At 36.9% G+C, this 14602-nt stretch overlaps 1 protein-coding gene across 1 annotated transcript; it reads left to right on the top strand.

Annotated features, from left to right (window-relative positions):
- Positions 1 to 2700: 2700 nt before the first annotated feature.
- Positions 2701 to 3473, top strand: LOC107956199 (uncharacterized). The gene is made up of 3 exons (XM_016891924.1): positions 2701 to 2843; positions 2987 to 3113; positions 3195 to 3473. Exons 1-3 carry the CDS (start codon positions 2701 to 2703, stop codon positions 3471 to 3473), a joined length of 549 nt encoding a protein of 182 aa, XP_016747413.1.
- The last annotated feature ends 11129 nt before the right edge of the window (positions 3474 to 14602 follow it).

The following is a 14602-nucleotide window of genomic DNA, read 5'->3' on the forward strand; positions in this document are numbered from 1 at the left end:
TTTAGTCTAAGTATTGAGGAGTATTCGGCTAAGATAGTTGAATGTGGGTGTTGCCGATTTTTAAATGTAGATTATGGGAGTGGCTATAATGGGCATTAAGATGTTGAACTTAAGAAATTAGAAGTAAATGAACTTGATAGTATTTAAGAGACAGAGGTGATAGATTAATGTTGTACATTCGGCTATGGTTAGGCATGTTGATGATCTTATCTTGATTTAGATAATTAGGCATAAAAGGGTGGTAAAGGGGATGGAATTGTCGAATGATTGGTTGGGTAACAAAAGAAGCATTCGGCCATCTCTTGAGAGCTTGTGTGATGTTGGGTTTAAAATTAGCAAAGGTAACTTACCTAATGCATGTGCATGTGTGATTAGATTTTTGATGATATGGTAGTTGCATGAGGTTATTAGCCGAATATACTAACATACATATACATGTGAAATTGGATTGTACATATTTAGCAAGGTGGTTAAACTAGTTAAATTATTGATTTAGCTCAAGGAGTTAAAGGAGGTGAATCGAGCAAAGGCAAAGAAAAGGTTATCGAGTAGCCGAGTTGGAATCGTCTTACCCAACACGAGGTAAGTCATTAAGCATGTAGTTGGTATTATTTCAAATGGTCATAATGTGTATGTATTGATGCTGAATGGAATGAATAAATATACATATATATATATGCATGTACGTATGTGATGATGAAATTGTTGAATGAAAGAAAAGAGGTAAGATGTACTGAGTTGTTGATCTCGGCACTAAACGTGCGGGATAACCATTTATGACCATGAGACTGGCGCTAAGTGCGCGGGATTAAATTGTACAGCACTAAGTGTGCGATTCGACTATGTTGCACTAAGTGTGCGAATTGACCATGCGGCACTAAGTGTGCGAGTCTGACTATGTAGCACTAAGTGTGCGATTTGATTACGTAGCACTAAGTGTGCGAGTTGATTATATAGCACTGAGTGTGCGGGCTCAATATACATTCGTGAATCATTATGGACACTATGTGTGCGACACTATTGAGTCGATCGCGGACAGCGGATCGGGTAAGTGTCTTGAGTACATGGCTAATATGTGCTATGTTTATACTTGGTGTTGAGCTCGGTAAGTTGAACCTATGTGACAACTATACTTGAAGTCACGTACATAAAAATTTATCGTAGGATGGGTGAAAGGCCGTTTTGTTGTTTGATTGTAACGAAAATAAATTGATTTATGAAAATGCTTCAATGTCCTATTGATGAGTATATGGATTGTGAATGCATGAATTGATATGAAATTGAATCGATAGGTTGGAGGAACTATGGCATGGTTCGGTATGGATGGAGTAAATTGTCTCATTCCATTTTGTTTCCTCTTGTGATAATGTTATTGATGTATAGTAGTGCATTGCTTATGACTTACTGAGTTATAAACTCACCCGGTGTTTCCTTGTCACCCATCATAGGTTGCTTGGACTCATCTATTTTTGCGGGGTCGGGCCGTCATCGAAGTCATCACACCGGATAGCAAGTTTTGGTACTTTCTTCTTAGGGTGCTTAGAAGATCATTTTGGCATGTATAAGCTAGTACGTTGTGTTTGAATTATGGCATGTAAACTTTAAGCCATGCGAAAATGGCACGAATGTTCGATTGAGTTGGATCAAGGGTAGGCATGAAATGGACCTAGTTACTTTCGTAACAGATGCTGGCAGCAGCAGTGTCATGAGATTGAAAAATCACTAAAAATAGTAGGAGTGGAATTAATTGATGAATAAATTATGTAATCGAAGCTCGATGAGTCTGCTTTCATGAGGAAGTAACGAAAAGATCATATGGGCAGTATATTAAGAGATAATCAGATTTTTGTGGGACAGGGCCAGAACGGTTTCTGGATTCCCTGCTCCGACTTTGGAAATTCATTATAAATTAACCAGAGATAATTAGGGGTTGTACCATATATGTACAGATTCCTCTCTGAGTCTAGTTTTCATAGAAACAAACGGCATCAGTATTGAAGCCCCGTGCAGGGAGATATCCAAGTCGTAATGGGCAAAGGTCAGTGTAGTCGACCCCTGCAACTTGGGAGACTTTGACTAATAAACTGTACTAATTGGCCCAACCAAAAATTCTAGAAAAAAATACATAGATGGGTACATGAGTCTAGTTTCTGGGAAAAATTACGAAACTGATTTTCGAGTTACGAAACTCAAGATATGATTTTTAAAACGACTAGTACACAGATTGGGCATTGTCTGGAAAATAAATTTTGTAAGGGGTTAAAGTCAGTTAACACCTCGTGTTCGACTCCGGTGTCGGTTTCGGGTTCGGGGTGTTACAATGGATTCGGCCATAACGTCTAGGCTAGGTTTGGGGTGTTACATTTAGTGGTATCAAAGCCAGGTTGCAAAACTCAAGTTGTGAATTTTGGGTTCCAAAATTGAGTTTCAAAAAAGAATTGGTTTTCAAATCATTTGGATAATTTGAGAAAGTATGTGGTACACCGAGTCTCTGGCGTCAATCTTGTAAGTATTTCCGAACTTAGATTGAATATTTTGAAAACTTGTAGTTAGTACTTTCTGAAACTGTACTGAGTTAGTTTGAGACTAAAACCTCTGAAAACATTTCTGAACTTCTAATAATTTGTGCATAAAATATCTGCTAATAAATACTGGAACTGATAAATAAAATTTTATAATGTAGACAAATTTGAATTTACGATGAGCGCTCGTGGAACTTGCAGTTGTGGTATCCATGGGCGCGGCAGAGGCCGCAAAGGGACTCGAGTTGAGTCTTCCTCTTTAGGCAGTATGCCAAACTTAGACACGAGTGAGACACTGGTTTCACCTGCTACTGAGACTGGGTCTTAAAGCCGCTCGACTGGGGATGATGCACTATCTCAGGCCATGCTAAGGGTGTTGGAAAGGGTCGTTGGACCCATTCTAGATCTAGGGGCCGTGGGTTGGTAACTGAATGACTACGGTCCAATGGTACTGAGCTGTTTAGGGGTGTCACTGGAGTCAGCGCTACTATGGTCGAGTATTGGTTGGAGGCTACTGAGAGGATCATAAATGACATCGACTGTACTCCTAAGCATAAACTGAAGGGTGTAGTCTCTTTGCTTCGCGACGAGGCATATCAGTGGTGATTATCGGTTGAAGAGGGTACCCAGCCTGATCGTCTGAACTGGGACTTCTTCAAGACTACTTTTTAGGGAAAGTATGTGGGTGCGAGCTATGTAGATGCTCGTAGGCGTGAGTTCATGAATCTCAGGCAAGTTGATAGATTAGTGGCCGAGTATGAGGCTGAGTTTTTGAGGTTGAGCCGCGACGCTCGAGGCATGGTGGAGTCTGAGTATGAGAAGTGCGTCCGTTTTGAGAATGGCTTGAGGGATAATCAGAGGGTATTGATTACTCCACAGAGGGAGCGAGAGTTTGCAATTCTAGTGGATAAGGAAAAGATCGTTGAAGAGGTTAAGCGCGTGGAGCGCTAAAATAGGGACTGAGAGAGAGGGAAGAATAAAAAGGACTCGGAGCCCTCTAGTTCTATTCAGAGGCCTAAGAAACGGGCTAGACTTGATGGGCCTGTTAAAATGGGGGTTCCTGTTGCTCCTACTGGGATTCAGCCATGTGGGGATTGTGGTAGGTGTCATTCGGATGAGTGTTGGAGGAGGTTAGGGGCCTGTCTGAGGTGTGGGTCTTTGGAGCATCGAAATCAAGAGTGTCCTCAATAGGCTGATCAGATGTAAGCTTCAGGATCAGGTTTCGTACAGCATTAGAGGGTAGTTCAACAAGTATCTAGGGGCTGTGGACCAACTAGGGGTGGTAATGGTATAGGCCAAGGATAGAGAGCACCGGGTAGAGGTGCTAATCAGATTGAGGCGAGGCAGCATACACTGGTTTATACTGCTCGACGTCATGAGGATAAAGATGCTCCTAATGTTATCTTGGGTACGTTCTTTATTTTTTATGTACCTTATACCGCTCTGATAGACATAGGTTCTACACACTCCTATGTAGCTAGTACTATTTTTGAAAACTTGGGGATTTCTGTTGAGAGTACCTCTAGTGAGATTACCATATTGAGTCCGTTAGGGAAATCTGTCCGGGTTAATAGACTTTATAGGAGTGTTCCGTTAGAAGTGCAAGAGGTTGTGTTTCTGGCGAATTTTATGGAGCTACCATTTGGGGAGTTCGACTTAATTCTGGGTATGGACTGGTTCATTGAGCACCTAGTTAGCTTGGATTGCGCAACTAAGAGGGTTGTTTTAAGGACCAAGGATGATAAGGAGGTGGTTGTGATTGGTGAGCGTCGAGATTATCTGTCTAATGTGATCTCCGCTCTTGTGGCTGAGAAATTGGTTCGAAAAGGGTGTGAGGCTTATATGGCCTTCGTCAGTGTTTCAATTTCTAGGGACTCTTCTGTCAGGGATATCAGAACAGTTATGGATTATCCAGATGTCTTTCCTGATGACTTATCGATTTTACCTCTAAATTGAGAGGTTGAGTTTGGCATTGAGCTTCTACCGGGTACAGCTCTAGTGTCCATCGCTCCATACCGTATGGCATCGAAGGAGCTTACAGAGCTTCTCAACTTCAAGAGCTTCTGGATCATGGTTTTATCCGTCCAAGTGTGTCTCCGTGGGGGCACCGGTTCTGTTTGTAAAGAAGAAGGATGGTACCATGAGGATGTGCATTGATTATCGGCAGTTGAATAAACCGACTGTAAAGAATAAGTATCCACTTTTGAGGAACGAGAATTTGTTTGATCAGTTTCGAGGAGATTTTGTGTTCTCGAAAATAGATCTCCATTCTGGGTATCATCAGTTTAGAGTCAAGGAAGTGGATGTTCATAAGACTGCATTTAGGACTCGCCATGGGCATTATGAGTTCCTAGTTATGCCCTTTGGTCTGACGAATGCTCTGGCTGCATTCATGGATTTGATGAACCGAGTGTTTCAGCCGTATCAAGATCAGTTTGTCGTGGTCTTCATGGATGATATTCTGGTTTACTCTAAGACTTAGGATGAGCATGACGAGCATCTTAGAGTAGTGCTTCAGATACTCTACGAGAAACAGCTCTACGCTAACTGGAGCAAGTGTGAGTTTTGGTTGCAGGAGGTAACCTTTTCTGGGGCACGTGGTTTCTGCTAAGGGGATTCGAGTTGATCCTAGAAAGATTGAGGCGGTGCTTGATTGGAAACATCCTAAGAATGTATCTAAGATTCGTAGTTTTTTGGGTTTTGCAGGATACTATCGGCATTTTGTTAAGGGGCTCTCTTTAATTATAGCTCCTTTAACTAAGCTTCTACGTAAAGGTGTTCCTTTTGTCTGGACTGATGTGCAATAGTCGAGCTTCGAGTTGCACCATCACTGGCTTTATAGCTTTAGGCATTAGGCCTACTGGTCCAAAAACTCCACGAATTTGAGTTACGTCTTTCTATTTTGACCAATTTATTCTACATCTATATTTCTTAATAGATTTATTCAAGATCTTTCTTTTATTTCATTATTTAAATAATAATATTGCATGCAAAATCATAGTCGACCACTTTTATTATTCAGTTTCACATTTTCTCGAATTGACATAACTTATCGAGATCTATTATTTTCACTATTTTAATCTTCAATTTTAGGTAACTGAATCTCTTCTAGAGTTTTGCTTATTAGTTATGTCTTGGGTCTCTTCTAGAGCACCCACCTCCACTATATGACCATCTAGAAGAATTTTCATCTTCAGAACTGATCAATCTATTATTTATTCTGACTGATTGTCCTACTGGGACTTTGAGTCAAATTAAAATATTAACTTCGTTATTCTCGTTAAGTTTGTAAATACATCTGACATTTAGCTTGTAATGAGTTTTCCTTGTTGAACTTTTGGTTCAAATTATTCTCCCCCTAACTCATTACAAGTTATTATTTCTCTCCCCCTAACGTCGGGAAAACTATCGAATCAAAATTGTAATTACAAAAAAAACTTGTAATTAATACAAAGAAACTTGTAATTAATATATATATTCTCAATTTTCTTTCAGGATTCACTCATCTTTGTGCATTGTGGTTGAGCAATTCGAACATATACGCACATACAGAAATTCAAAGATGAGAAATATTTAGCTCTTAATCAAAAACCAATTGTAATGGGGAGTTTTTATAACTTATTGGTTTGATGCGTACAACACGCAAACCAGCATAATCTCATGTTGAAATAGGAAGTTTAGTTCTCATAAGTAATGGTTCAGACATTAATCAGAGGTGTTCAATAAATACTTTCTCTAAACCATTATGTGCATAAAAAGCAAACTTTTACAAAAAACTTTTACAAAAGTTTTTCAGACTCAATCAGTAAAAGACTGAGATATAAAATCGTCAATATTAGCAAGATGAATTGTCTTAATTGCATGATCTGAAATTAATTATTTAAACAAGAAATCTTGCAAACAACAAGTTGCTAGTTGATAACACATATGTGATTATTTTGTAGATGCATCTACCAAAATCATATAATATCAAAACCATCCAAATGGTGGACGAATGGGCCCATATTCATTTTAGAAATGCAAGACATTAAATCTTAATTTTAGCTAGTGAGTTTCTACTAATCAATTTTCATTGAGAACAAACAACACATGATAATTCTTTTAAATTAAAGAATCTTTTGGTTCTTTAATGAAAATCCGTATAAATTCTCGATTCATTTTTGCATCATATATGATATAGGATGGCCAAACCAGTCATGTCAAGTAGTAAAAGTATGTGGTTATACAAACTTCTGGTTTGTAGTACCATGTGCTTCAATTCACTAATATATAGATATTCAATACTTTTCATTTGTAGTCTCAATATGATATCCATTATAGCGAATATCATAGTAAAAAATTTTCATCTTTTGTCGAAAAATTATCCTGCATAAGTTAGCCAAAGTAATTGTTTCCCTTCTTTTTTTAATGGATGCTTTGATAAAGTTTGTAACACCCCAAACCCGACCTAGACGTTATGGTCGAATATGGCATGTCACATTAAAGTTTCTTTCGAAAATTTAAATTATTGGAAGAACATTAGTTTCTAAGTTTTAAAAACCTCTTCATTATTATTTAACAATCATCTAGCTAAAACATTTGCCTTGTTGTCTGCTTTTGTTATAATAAGTTGATCTAAAATCGCGGAAGCTTTTAAAATTCTGTTGTTTAAAACTCGTGTCTTTGAAAACAATAATTATTTTAAAAATTCATCTTCTCCTAAACTAGCAGTTTAAAATAAGTAAGCAAAAGCCCAATTAAAAATTTAAACAAACTTAAAGCTCTTATTACAAAAACAAACCCAACATATAATTTAAATTTAAATAAAAGCAAGTATAGATCAGTTGCAGTTGTGTGGCCACCTCCGAGTCCCTCGCAGCACCAAATCACCTAAGGCTAAGGATTACCTGCACGGTTCAAAGGAAAGAGTGAGTTTACGAAACTCAGTGTGTAATTCCCTATCAGTCAATTAGTAAACAACAAGCAGTGACAGTCTGGGCCCGAGCCCTATTCAGTAACAGTACAGTGTGGGCCTTAGCCCAAAATAGTATCAATACCATGCAATGATGCAACCCATCCCAATCCAGCCAGCACACCACTCCGTACCACCAGCACACCATGTGGGATAAAATTGACCCACCCAGCCAACACACCAATATCATAGCAAAGCTGCCAGTAATAGTATTATAGCGAAGCTGCCAGTAACAGTAAATGCGACAAAGCCACCAGTACAGTATACTTCCTCTATATCAGTATCCCAACCCCATGCAATATGTCATGTCATAAATCATACGTGTATGCAGAATGTCATACTCAATCATAGTCATACATATCATAGAGCAAATCAGTCATACATAATGCCATAACAGTCATTTCATCTCTTAAGGGTATAATAGTCATTTTACCCTATGGGGGTATTTCGGTCATTTTACCTTATGAGGGTTTTCGGTCATTTCACCCTATGGAGGTATTTCGGTCATTTTACCATATAGGGGTATTTGATCATTTTATCCTAAGAGGGTATTTCGATCATTTATTGACCTCTCGAAAGGTCCACAGTCACCTCGAGCGACTCAGGTAACCTAAATGATCATAACAGCGTAATGGGGCCAAGGCCCAATATTCGGCCCAAGTGGACCCACACGTTTGTGCGGGCCGTTTAGCCCAGATTTCACCTCAACTATGAGATCTACATAGCCCAGTCCAGTATCTACCACAAATTGTTGATTTCATCCATGTGGAGCCCATGAGCCCATTGGCCCACTCAGCCCATCTCGGCCCAACATGGCCCATTACAGCCCAGGCCCATGAAAATGCTCATGGAGGTCTCTACTGTCCATCACCCATGATTTGTAGATTCGGCTTACCACACGAGCGATCGCACGCTTGTGTGGTCTCAAACGCCAAATTTTTGGCTTTTCAGCTTTTTGCCGTTCTATCGTTGCAATGGGGTGATTACAGACTTGATTGTGAGAATGCACAAAGATCCACGAGCACCAAAACCTACATTCGTACAAAACTTCCCATTAGTCGCTAAACAATAGGGTTAATCTCCCCTTTTTACACCCTTAACCAAAACACTTACCTCGATCGTCAAAAGTGGCTTAGCCCACTTATACCACTGATGAATGTTGACTACAATCCCTTTGACGAATATTTGCATCACAAACGGATTTTTACTAAACAGGATCGTATAATCATGTGGTTTAAATCCACACATGGCAACTTACGGACCCATAGAAAGAACTCAGCCTTCACTTCAGAATACTAGACTACATACTTACCTTTGATTGAGTAATGGGAGAAAGGTTTCGACGACTTTAATACCACTTGTTACTCCTTCACTCCTCGAGAAATTTGAACCGTCAGAGAATTGTTGTCAAGCTGAAAACAAACTTGAAGAGATGAAAAGGGAGAAAAGGGCAATATTCGATAAATAGTTTATCAAAAGGAGTAGAGGAAGAAGAGCAATTCGGACAGAGCATGCAATACAAAGCTACTTCAGCTCTGTTCGGTCAAGGTTTGGAAAAGTAGAGAAACGATAAGAAGCAACCAAGAGAAGAAGAGAAAAAAAAAGAGAATTCGGCAGAGGCTAACACCAAAATGCTATTCAGCCAAACAAAATGAATAGAAGGAAAAGGCAGCAAAAGAAAAACCCGATAGGTACTCGAACTCTTAGTAAAATTTGGCACCAAAAAGGATAAAAAAAAACACTACACAAAATAAAATGAAAAGTATACTAGAATGAGCAGTAACCCCTCTGGCCAAATTTTTCCTGAGTATCAAAGTCCACTTTCGGCACACTTCTCCTCTCCCTTCACTTCCCTTGATTTTCTCCTAAAATCTCTTCCCTTATCCCTCCTGAATCACTCCACCTATTTCTCCTCAACTCCCCCAACAACTCCATTCAAATTCCATTCAAACTCCCCCTTAGCTGTGTTTCAGTCCAACTCCACTACCTACACAGCTCAAGCAGCAAAATAAATGCTCCATTGCACAACCCAGGACTTGAACCTCAGACCTCACAGTTACACAACACGCCACCCTGCCACTTGACCACAAGCTCTTTTTGTTTCATAAAACAAGAACTATTATTTATAAGGCCTATACGCCAGTGTCCAGATTCATTTAAGAGCAAAACTAAAAATTCTACAGAAGCCAAGACTTGAATCCAGGCTTCTCAAACACTCCCATACACACCCAAATCACCTAGCTATTAAAGCAAACAAGCAATTTGTGTCATATCATGCAAAAATTAAAGACTTAAATTTTTGGGGCGTTACGAAGTTTTACTAAGTGCTTAAACATATGACAGATACATGACCAATGCATTTTCATACCACATTAGTACCATGAATTGTCAATAACCTTCAAATATTTTTACCACAATTTTTCTTGTTTTTTATTATTATTCTTTTTCTAGTGGTTAGAAGTACCACTATTATAACTACCTTGATAACGGTTATTAGTACGTCTCCAACTACATCCTCAATTATAACAACAACCATGATCTCTATATTTTCATTTTTCATAATTTTATGTACTGCTACATTCACTTCAGGGAATGAAGCAAAACTAGTGGGAAGAATTTCATAGTGTTTCATTAGTAACTTATTACTTTTCCTAGCCACTAAAAGGTATGATATCGTTCGAAAATACTTTTAAAGTCATTTTCACAATATTGCTACTACAAGAGCACATTAGATATTTCAATCATATAGTGTGATGTATTCTTTCGGGGAATATATATAATTCAAATATATGAGTATCTCATGTTATTTCTATAATACAAATATATATAACACATGAAGGTTTTATTCAACATATATTTTCTTGATCTGAAAAACAATATTATATTTTACAAAATTTTGCATCACAATGAGGTAAAATATTAGCTCTTAAAGAGATTTTTATAGTTTGATGCAATATTAGCTCTTCAGGAGCATATAATCATTTTATTAAATAACCTTATTGAATGCTTAATTTATTTTAAATAATATACAGTTTGCAATTCCTTTTAACATGAATGATAAAAAAAAATTTGATCTTCTAAAATTTTATTTATTCATATAAAAATAAAATGAATAGGTATAAATAAAACATATATTAAATATAACAAATAATAAATTCATGTTACTAATAAATCATTGTGGTTAGATAATACTTTTTATATATATCATAACACAACAAAATAGAAAATATTATAATGTCAAATTAAAATAACTTTACAGCTATAAAGGTTTACATAAACATTTTCTAACCTCCACCTCTTATGGGTTAATTTCATTTCAAATTTTACAGAAATTATTACAAACAATGTGAATATCTCAAAGTTTATGACAAGTAAGTATTTTTACTCACATTCCGCAATAATCATATATCTTAATCAAAATCAAAATTATACCAGTCAATTCTATTAAAAATGGAAAAAAGTATATTTATCTTCACATAAAAATCCCAATAACTAAATGTGTGAAGGGTTTTATAAATCCATAGATATGCGAATAGTGAATTATAAAGTTAACTTTTTAATAGAAATCAAATCAAATTTCAAAAGAAGTTGATTAGATTGACTTACATGGATGAGAAGTAGTGATTATAAACATCCTTTGTAATGAAGAGAAAGAGATCATCCCGAAGCAAATATCAAAAAGGAAACTTTGAGAGTGGATCGTATTTCTTGATTTCATATAGATAACGATATCAAATCTTTCACCATCCTTAAGAACAAAAAGTAAAATAAGTTAATCAAAACAATAATAATGTATAGTGAAAGAAGAATGAAAAATAATAATAAGATATGAAACGTTAAATAAAAGAAACTTCTTGTAAAAATTTTGCATCTTGCCGTCAAAGACATTGGAAATCATGAAGGATAAATTTGATCGTCAATAAAAGGAACTATCACTTTTGAGCAAGATCATGCTGATAACGTGTTATAAAATATGGGAGAGCAAAGAAAGATAGCGTATTTTATTGATCAATCAGAATATGATGATTGTCTATATTTATAGCATAAGAAGTATAAATGAAGTAGAGATCTTCTTCTAATCACTATTAGAATTTAAAGTACATCAAAACTTATCTTGATATTGATGGACATCCAATTAATAAGATATTTATAATAAAATCAAAAAATATTTTAAAATTTTTAAATGATAATGGGGATTGTTTTAGAAAAGAAAAGTGGAATTATAAATTTTTTAGGGTAATTTACTATTAGTCATTAAATTATGAATAAATTTTTGTTTTAGTCACTTAATTAAAAAGTTACAATTTGATTATTAAACTATTCAAAAATTTTCATTTAAGTCATTGGACTATTAAAATCAATGTTATATGACTTTTTTCTATTTCACTGCTTACACCAATCAAAAACTTTGGATATCATGAATCTATGAACCAAAATTCAAACAACTTTTTTTCTATCCTTGGCACTAACAGTTAGATTGACTTGGATCTAAGGTATGTTATGTCAATTGGTACTGATCCATTGTATTTGTAACACCCTAAACTCGACCTAGACATTATGGTCGAATTCGGGAGTGTTACGATGAAGGGTTTTGAAATGCATCTTTCATGTTAAAACTTCTCGTTTTATTGGTTACTAAAAGAGTTCACATTTCTGGAAAAACTTATCATCACATTCTTTAATGAAAATGTCATATATCATCCTTTAAAGTAAAACATAAGTTTGTAGCGGAAGTTTGTAAGTCGTTACCTTTTGAAAGCCCAGTTCGTATTTAAAAAAAATATTATTTGTGTGAAACCGTGATTTTGTCAAACATTGCAATATAAAAGTCAAAAACACATCCAAAAAAATTAAAACAAACAGTCCAGAGAGACCTAAAATTACAAAACTCTCAAAAATAACCTAGAATTTAAATAAAAAATCATTAAGCAAAACGGTTCGCAAACTAGTGGTCACCGCTGAGACACCATAGCATCGACCCGCCTATGTCTGAGGATTACTTGAACAGAACAGACAAACAGATGTGAGTTTTCATAAACTCAATGTGTAACCTAATAGAGATAGACATACATATTTACACAGAAATTTCATACGCAGAGCAGATACAGATACAAACACAAGTCCTTAACAGAATCATTCAAAATCAAATAATCAGAACAGATATACAGAATCCTACCCCATATAGGGTATAAAACACCCACCCATCCCTACACACACCATAGTGTCTATACGACACATAACAAAATAGTATGCAGCCAAGCTGCCAGAACATAGGCGAAAAGTCGCCAAACAGAACACTTCCTCCACATGTACAAAACCCACCCCAAATATAGATACAGAATACAGATTACAGATTTAACAGAATTAACATGTCTCGCATGCTCATATACAGATATCATACATGCTTATACAAAATAATCAGACATACAAATCAGTTTTCCTGACTCAGATCAATCTATCAGAATAAGAGATCTCCTGCATTAAGGGTATGGTTAGGCCTTACCGACCCTATGTAGGCCCATAGTCGATTGGAACGACTTAAGTGACCCTAGTTAAAATTTTAGAATTTTGGGCCAACATGCCCGTGTGGCCTACACACCCAAATTGGCCTTGCTCATGTGGTCAACACGGCCTAGCCCATGACCTACACGCCCAAATTGACCTAGCCCGTGTGGCCCACACGGCCACACCCTTACCTGTCACATGGTCGTGTGTCGCACACGGCCAGCTAGATGGTCGGGTACACACCCGTATGGCATTGACAGGCCACTTTTTTGGCTTTCAACAAACCTTGTTTTCCCGTGTTTTCATTACACACCTGATTTGGGTTTGACACACACATTCCCATAAGATAACCAGAACCTTCAATCAACAACGATAGTTCCACGCAACTAAATCACCAACGGAAAATCCCGATCCCTTTCGTCTTCCTCGAATTGAAAAAAATGGATACCACAAACCAAGACACGGTGAATTGTGCGAACGATTTGTGACAAAATCATGAAAAAAGAAGCAAAGAAATATTTTTTATAGTAAACAGAAAGGAGAGAAAGAAACGTCAAAATGAGGAAATTTGGGAAAAAATTAAAAATAAAATAAAATAAAAATTAAACTTAAACTGATCCCCACTCTATCCACTAACCACTTTATCCCATAGAATCCTACCCACTAACCACATCCAACTACCTTAGACTCCCAACTCCACGAAACCTCTTTCAGACAACCGAAACGAAAATTATCACCCACACTCATGCAAGGATTCGAACACAATACCTACAGCAAGCTAACTCCTTACCACTCGAACTAGCAGGCTTATTCTAATGTGAGTTTACCAAAAATATCATGTAAGCCCACCTAATAAGGATAAGGCTAGGATAAAAAATAACAGAATTTTCCAAAAATGGGAGTTGAACCCAAGACCTTATACACACACCAGAATACTTAACCACTGAAGCAGATACATATTTGTGTCAAAATACACAGGAACAAAGTTAAGAAATTTAGGGCGTTACAACTCTACCCCTTAACAGAAATTTAGACCTTAAAATTTACCTGATCTGAACAGATGAGGATACTGCTAATGCATCAAATCCTTAGGTTCCCACGTGGCTTCCTTAGTGCCTTGATTCCACCATAGAACCTTAACTAACGAAATGGACTTCCTCCTCAGAACTTTAACATCTCGATCCAAAATTTGAATTGGCTCCTCCTCAAATGTCAAATCCAGTCTAACTTCGATCTCCTCAACAGAAACAACATGAGATGGATCATACTGATACTGCCTAAACATCAAGACATGAAACACATCATAGATACGGCCCAACTCCGGAGGTAACTCTAACTGATAGGCAACTGGTCTCACACGCTTCAGAATCTAATACGGCCTAATGAACCAAGGGCTCAACTTTCCCTTACGACCGAACCGCAAAAATTTCTTCCACGGAGATACCTTAAGAAACACGAAATCACCTACAAAGTACTCGATATCCCTCATTTTTAAATCTGCATAGGACTTCTGTCTATCTGAAGCCACCTTAAGGCGACCTCAAATCAGTCTAACTTTATCTTCAGTCTTGAAAACCAACTCAGGACCCAAAACCCGTCGTTCACCCAACCCAGTCCAACATAG

The sequence above is a fragment of the Gossypium hirsutum genome, chromosome D07 (assembly GCF_007990345.1).
Source record: "Gossypium hirsutum isolate 1008001.06 chromosome D07, Gossypium_hirsutum_v2.1, whole genome shotgun sequence".
NCBI classification, from domain to species: domain Eukaryota; kingdom Viridiplantae; phylum Streptophyta; class Magnoliopsida; order Malvales; family Malvaceae; genus Gossypium; species Gossypium hirsutum.

Coding starts and splice junctions, on each gene's coding strand:
- LOC107956199 (XM_016891924.1), top strand. CDS start 2,701: ATGAGCGCTCGTGGAACTTGCAGTTGTGGTATCCATGGGCGCGGCAGA. Junction 2,844..2,986: donor TCACCTGCTACTGAGACTGG/GTCTTAAAGCCG, acceptor TGAGCTGTTTAG/GGGTGTCACTGGAGTCAGCG. Junction 3,114..3,194: donor TCTCTTTGCTTCGCGACGAG/GCATATCAGTGG, acceptor ACTACTTTTTAG/GGAAAGTATGTGGGTGCGAG.